General features: G+C 42.2%; 1 protein-coding gene across 7 annotated transcripts in view; it reads right to left on the bottom strand.

Moving 5' to 3' along the window:
- The window catches only part of LOC143028269 (cell adhesion molecule Dscam2-like), a 101940-nt gene that overhangs the window by 26286 nt on the left and 68154 nt on the right, over positions 1-7500 (bottom strand). For all 7 annotated transcript variants that reach the window (XM_076190109.1, XM_076190112.1, XM_076190111.1 and 4 more), the window contains exons 18-21: positions 7485-7500; positions 6789-6916; positions 5003-5269; positions 224-433 (exon numbers count right to left, since the gene is read on the bottom strand). The exon at positions 7485-7500 is cut by the window's right edge and continues 126 nt beyond it. In XM_076190109.1, the coding sequence (XP_076046224.1) occupies positions 224-433; positions 5003-5269; positions 6789-6916; positions 7485-7500 (621 nt within the window). The remainder of the gene's footprint in view (positions 1-223; positions 434-5002; positions 5270-6788; positions 6917-7484) is intronic.

Below are 7500 nucleotides of genomic sequence, written 5' to 3'. Positions count from 1 at the left end.
TTTTTTTATAGAATTTAAATTGTATTATGTAAACCTATTTTTGTGGTGGTATTAAACGTTGTATATGTCCTTGCATAAAGAATTATGTTCCACCGCTAAGTCAGCGGGCTCATTTGTCTATACCTCACATTATATTTTTAACAAACAGTTCCAAGAAAATTGGAGTTTAAATAATTCCATTCTCTCACTGAAGGTCACCTGTCACTCAACACTACAAGCCTACCGGCAAGCCAAGGCCCGTCTCCGAGCGCCCGGTAATGGACGGTCATCCCGTTGGCCGGGCAATGGGTCGGACTCCAAGGGGCGAGGAAGACGGCCACGGCGGAGGAGTTGGCCGCAAGGGCGGAGTGGGCGGGCGGGGACACCGGCGGACCTCCTTCAGTCCGGACCACGACCTCTTGGCTCGGGGGACTCGGACCTACACGGTTGTATGCTGTTTGGGGTCAAAGGAGAGGAGTGAGCGTGTTGGGTTGCTGTGATAGTTCAAGGACGTGGTTGGCATGGATAACTCGAGATGTAACGCACGCATACGCGCGCGCACGCACGCACACACACACACACACACACACACACACACACACACACACACACACACACACACACACACACACACACACACACACACACACACACGAAGAGACGAGACCTCAAGGGCACGGCTCCAACTTCGTATACTACGACTAGGTAAATACAATTGGTCTAAATGCGTGAGCACACACACACACACACACACACACACACACACACACACACACACACACACACACACACACACACACACACACACACACACAAACACACACACACACACACACACACACTTTCAACGAACGGACGGCTTGACGAACGCTCTGAAGAAAAGTGCAGATTGAGGATACCAACGCAAAGAGAAGTGCCTTTTTGTATTTGCAGGGGGGGGGGAATTGCTCGTGAGGTAGTGGGAAAGTAAGGAAAGAGGAGAGGGGGAGGGATTACTGGGGAAATGGAAGGTAATGAGGATGTGGAGGACTTGGCCCAGGCAGACGGGCGGAAGGTCAACATGAAACGACCACCGGATGACGAAATGGCAAATAAAAATGTAAAGATTAGAAGTATAGAGAGGAGAAATACAGTAGAAAGTGACGAGAATATGTTCCAGGGATTTAAAGAGGGTGGGGGGGACACAACCCCCCCCAGACTGATAAGACTAGAGGAGAGAGTTGATAAGGTGATCGAGGACTTGGAACGTAAGTTAGGTAATGTAGGCTCCATTCTCCAAAGAATTGAAAGATTGGAACAACTAGAGAAGGCTAACAGAAACTTAACTGAAGAAGTAGAGGACCTAAAAAGACAGTTAGGAAATGTAAAGGAGGAGAATGAGAAATTGAAGAAGAATAGTAATGAAAACAGTGAGAAAATAGCTACAGAAGCTAAAAATTGGAGAATAACTCAAGAAGGGAATAAGGTTTCATTCACTGACATAGTCAAACAGCAATTGAAAGAACATAATGAAGACTCAGTTATTAAAGTGATGAGACAGAAGGAGAATATAGTAAGAGAATTAGCTGACAAAAAGAAATGTATAATTATATTAGGAATGGAAGAGAAACATAACCCAGATAGAACCGCAAGAATCAAGGAGGAAAATGAAAGGGTAAGCAGTTTATTAAAATTAGTCCAGGAAGATGAACCAGAAATTATAAAGGAAATTGAGGAAAAATTCAGACTCGGAAAATATAGTACAGATAAGACCAGACCAATTAAGATTAAATTCAGGTCACAAACAACGGCAGAGAAAATTCTATCCAAGACAGGGAAACTAGCAACAAATGATCAATATAAAAAGGTATGGATAAAAAGAGAAATGAATAAGGAGGAAAGAGAGGCAGAAAAGCAGAAAAGAATTGAAGCTAAGGCAAAAAACGAGGAAAGAACGGAGTCAGAGAAAGAGAGATTCTATTGGAGAGTAGTGAACATGAAAATAAAGCAGTTCGACATACTAAAGAAAAACATAAGGGAAACAGAGAACACAATGGAAGTGGCAGAAAACTAAGAGTGTCTTACACAAATATAGATGGATTGATAACAGGATTGAATGAACTGAATGATTATTTGAAAGAAAAAGAACCGGACATAATGGGAATTGTAGAAACAAAATTAAAAGGCCCACTACCACCCAACAGTGTAGGACATGATACATACAATTATTGGATTAGAAACAGAGAGAAAAAACAAGGGGGTGGAGTTATGTTCCTGACAAAGAAGGATATAAACGTGAAAGGTGTCATATATGGAAAGAATACAGTAGAGATGATTATGATAGAAGTGGAAGACCGAGATAAGAAGAGCAGAAAATTTGTGATCAACTATGTGCCTCCGAAAACAGCCTCATGGGAGGAGAATGAACATAAAAGTATGTTAGAGGACACAAAGATAGCATTAACTAAAATAATGGAAGACGGAGGAAGAATAGTTATGATGGGCGACTTTAATTGCAAAGAAATCTGCTGGGAAGAAATGACAGTAAAGAGTGGTGATGACTCATGGGGAAATGCTCTACTTGAGATGATTACTGACCATTCAATGACACAATGGATACAAGAGAACACTAGGTATAGAAATGAAGAAGAACCATCGAGGCTAGACTTAATAATTACATCTGAACCTAGAATAGTGGACAAGATTGAATATAAAACACCAATAGGTAAAAGTGACCACATATTGATTGAACTGGAACTTAATGAAGAAAAATATATGAAAAGAAATGAACAATATAGAAAAGGAAGAATGATGTATGAAAAAACAAACTTTGATAAGATAAGAGAATTCTTCCAACAAGAAAACTGGGAAGAAATATACAAAGAAGAAACATCAGTGGAAGAGAAATGGAATATTTTGACAAAAATTTACAAAGAAGGAGTGGAAAAGTATGTCCCAAGACAAAAACAAGAAAAAGAATATGTAAAATGCTGGTACAACAAAAGTTGTAGGGAGTTAAAAGACAAAAGAGACAAAGCCTGGACCGGATGGAAAAAAGACAGAAGACCTGAAAAATGGAAAATATATACTGGTTATAGAAATGAATATGTACAAAAGTGCAGAGAGGAAAAAAGAAAATATGAAAAAGATGTTATAGAAAAGTGTAAAGATCAACCAAAACTATTCTACAGATTTGTAAACAATAAACTGAAAAACAAACAAGACTTGGAGAAATTAAGACAAGGGGGAGTTGAATACACTGAGGAAATGGAAATGGCAGAAATTATGAACAAACATTTTAAATCAGTGTTTACAAGGGAAAATATACAACCTGAAGAGATTGAGTGGAAGGAAAAAGTCCCCCCTATGGAAGAAATAGAAGTAACGAAGAATGAAATATTGACACACTTGGGTAATTTTGATGTCAGAAAATCGCATGGGCCAGATGAAATAGCAAACTGGATTCTGAAAGAATGTAGGAATGAACTGGCAGACAAAATACATAGCATAATAAGCAGTTCCTTAAAAGAAGGAAAAGTTCCAGAAGATTGGAAAAAAGCAAATATAGTACCTATATATAAAGGAGGAAATAAAGAAGAACCTACCAACTATAGACCAGTCTCTCTAACAAGTACAATAGCAAAAATATGTGAAAGAATTATCAAAAGTAGATGGGTAAAATACTTGGAAAAAAACAACGTACTAAATCCAAGGCAATTTGGATTCAGACAAGGACGATCATGCGTCACCAATTTAATATGTTTCTATTCAAGGCTAATAGATATAATACAAGAAAGAGATGGATGGGCTGATTGTGCATTTCTAGACCTAAAAAAAAGCTTTTGACAAAGTACCACATAAGAAGTTGCTTAAGAAATTAGAATATGAAGGAGGAATACAAGGTAAATTGCTAAATTGGATGGAAGACTTTTTGCAAGAAAGAAAAATGCGAGTAGTGATAAGAGATCAGCACTCAAAATGGAATGAAGTAATAAGCGGTGTCCCGCAGGGAACAGTTCTGGCCCCAATAATGTTTGCTATATATATTAATGATATGGATGAAGGAATTGAAAGCTATATGAGCTTCTTTGCAGATGATGCAAAATTACTGAAAAGAGTGAAAACTGAAGAAGATTGTGAATCACTACAGAGAGATCTAAATAAAGTACAAGAATGGAGTAGGAAGTGGGAGATGGAGTTCAATACAAAAAAGTGTAGTATAATGGAATTTGGAAAAAGCAAAAACAGAATAACAGGATCATATAATTTGGGAGAAGAAGGAATAAAAAGAGTAGAAAATGAGAGGGACCTGGGAGTCATTGTTATGAATAATATGTCACCTGAGAAACATATAAATAAGATTTTTGGAGAAACTTATAATTTAATAAGAACAATCAAAGTGGCATTTACATACCTGGATGAAGAAATGGTGAGGAAAATCCTAGTCACCCTGATAAGACCAAGATTGGAATATGCAGCAACGATATGGTCACCAAGTACAAAAAAATGTATAAAAAAACTTGAAAGAATACAAAGAGCAATTACTAAACTGGCACCAACACTCTCAAAACTATCATATGAAGAGAGACTACAAAAACTTAAACTACAGACACTAGAGCAAAGAAGAGAGAGAGGAGATTTGATAGCTATTTACAGAATCATGAAAGGCATAGAAATTACTGATAGAGAGAATCTGATAAAATGGGATGACAGAAATACAAGAGGACACGGAAAGAAAATAAAAAAAGACAACTATAGAAGAGATTTGAAAAAGAACAGCTTTCCTCACAGAGCAATAGACAGTTGGAACAAGTTAGATGAGAAAGTGGTGTGTGCAAAAACAATACATGAATTTAAAAATAGTTTAGATAAAATGAGATATGAAGACGGGACCTCACGAGCATAGCTCCCCTTCCCGTAAAATACAACTAGGTAAATACAACTAGGTAAATACACACACACACACACACACACACACACACACACACACACACACACACACACACACACACACACACACACACACACACAAAATCCCACCTACCAACGAGCGTAAAGGTGTAGTGCGTCCCACAGTCCAGTTCGGACAAGAGATGCGACGTGGCTCTCCGTGGTATGCTCACTTGGTGCCAAGACTCGCGACCGCTGGCGCCAGCACCGGCTCCTCCGGGGGCCCCGCTGTTGCCCCGGCGCCGGTAGCTGAGCTGGAACCTGGTGACTGGCGCCCCTCCGTCGTCACCTTGTTTCCAGGCCACTCTGACACTGGAAGCGGTGACGACTGTGGCATGGAGGAGTGGCGCTACGGGTGGAACTGGAAGTAGACCAGGAGGATGAGGATGAGTTCGGGGTAAACCTTATTGCGTAATGTCTCCTTCCTCTCCCTCCCTCCCTACCTTGCTTCTTCCCTCCCTCCCTCCTTCCTTCCTTTCCTCCCTCCCTCCTTCCCTCCCTCTCTCCTTCCTCCCTCCCTCTTTCTCTTCCTCCCTCCTTTTCTCCCTTCCTTCTTCCCTCCCTCCCTCTTTCCCTCCCTCCCTCCTTTCCTCCCTCCCTCCTTCCCTCCTCCCCCTCCTTCCCTCCCTCCCTCCTTCCCTCGCTTTCTCCTTCCCTCCCTCCCTCCTTCCCATCCTCACTCACTTCATTCCCTCTAAAATCCTGATAACCAGCATTTCTATCCTAGAAGACATTATCGTGCCGAGAAGGTAAAGTCATAAAGGTAAGATCAGTATTCTTGAATGGATATTAATTCCTAACCATGAAATAATTCTGCGAGACTCTGGTCCGTTGGGGTGTCACGAAAATCCCTTAAAGTATTGAGATCATGAAATCTGTGTAGTCAATACTCTATACGAAGAGGAGGAAGAGGAGAAAAAAATGGAGAAGGAAGAGAAGGTGGGTCAGGAAGGGGAGGAGGTGATGGAAAATGAGGAAGAGGTGGAGTAGGAGGAGGAAGAGGTGGAGTAGGAGGAAAAAGTGGAAGAGGAGGAAGAAGAGGGAGAGGAGGAGGAAGAGGAAGAGGAGAAGGAGGAAGAGGAAGAGGTAGAGCTGGAGGATAAGAAGGAGAGGAAGGAGTATGAACAAGTACAGTAAGAGGAAGAAGTGGAGCAGGAAGAGGAAGATGAGTAGTAAGAAGGAGGGGGAGGAAGAGGAAGAGGAGGTGGGACAAGAGGATGAGGAGGACGGAAGAAAAGAAGAAGGAATAGGAAGAGGAAGTAGGGCAGGAGAAAGAGGAGGTGGAAGAAGAGAAAGTAGTAGAATAGGAGGAGGAGAAAGAGGAATAAGTGGAGGATGAGAAGGGGAAGGAGGATGATAAAGAAGTATAGGAGGAAGAAGACATAGAGAAGGAGGAGGAATAGGAAAAGGAAGAGGACAAGGAGGAGGATGCTGGGGAGAAGGGAAGAGGAGGAGGAGGAGGAGGAGGAGGAGGAGGAGGAGGAGGCTGGGGAGGAGGAATAAGGAAAAGGAGGAAGAAGAGGAATAAGGAGGAGGAGGAAGTGGAGATTGCTCACGAGTATAGGAAGAGGATGAAGAGGTAGAGCAGGAAGAGAAAGAGAAGGAGGAGGAAGAGGAGGAAGAAGAGGAAGAGGAGGAAGAGGAGGAAGAGGAGGAGGAGGAGGAAGAAGAGGAAGGGGAGGAAGAAGAGGAAGGGGAGGAAGAAGAGGAAGAGGAGGAAGGGGAAGAGGAGGAGGAGCAGGAGGAGGAGGAGGAGGAGGAGGAGGAGGAGGAGGAGGAGGAGGAGGAGGAGGAGGAGGAGGAGGAGGAGGAGGAGGAGGAGGAGGAGGAGGAGCAGGAGCAGCAGCAGCAGCAGCAGCAGCAGCAGCAGAAGTACCTACCGAGAACAAGAAGCGAGTGTGTTTCCGTGTTGGAGCCATGGGGGTTGCTTACACTACACGTGTAGTTCCCCTCGTCTCCGCGCTCCGCCCCCTGGATGAGGAGCCAACCCTGTGCGTCCTCCGAGACTCTGAAGAACGAAGAAAGAACGAGGCATTTTCAAGAGGTTCGTATCTAATATCTTGTAAGTAGTTGTAAGCTCACAGACACGCTTTCTCTCTCTCTCTCTCTCTCTCTCTCTCTCTCACACACACACACACACACACATACACAAACACGCGCGCGTTACGGGTTTACCATGAAATCCAAGACCATGGTGAACCACACATATACACATACACACATAAAAATACACACAAGCAAACATGAAGACGTACACGTGCGAGCACGCTCGTAGTTCAGACTATAGAGTACATGGATATACACATGTACATATATGTACACATGTGCATATATGTACACATGTACAAGCTGGAGGCATAATTAAAGAGTACGAAATGGTCCTACAGTTGAATACACAAAGAGAAAGGCTGCTGAATACATAGAAACTAAAAAATATGATAATATATAAATAAACAATATGTAATATAAAAAAATGAATACATAAAAAAAAAACTACGAAATGGGACTCCTTCACTCTTTTTGTATTCTTTTTCAGAGAAGAACACAGACTCTCCCGAAGGAGGAAGAAGACCCACCTGGCCTTATGGGGCA

The sequence above is a fragment of the Oratosquilla oratoria genome, chromosome 9, assembly GCF_046742065.1.
Source record: "Oratosquilla oratoria isolate Oo_2021 chromosome 9, ASM4674206v1, whole genome shotgun sequence".
In the NCBI taxonomy this organism is placed as follows: Eukaryota; Metazoa; Arthropoda; class Malacostraca; order Stomatopoda; family Squillidae; genus Oratosquilla; species Oratosquilla oratoria.
The sequence above is the reverse complement of the archived record's forward strand: the minus strand, read 5'-3'. Positions and strand labels throughout refer to the sequence as shown.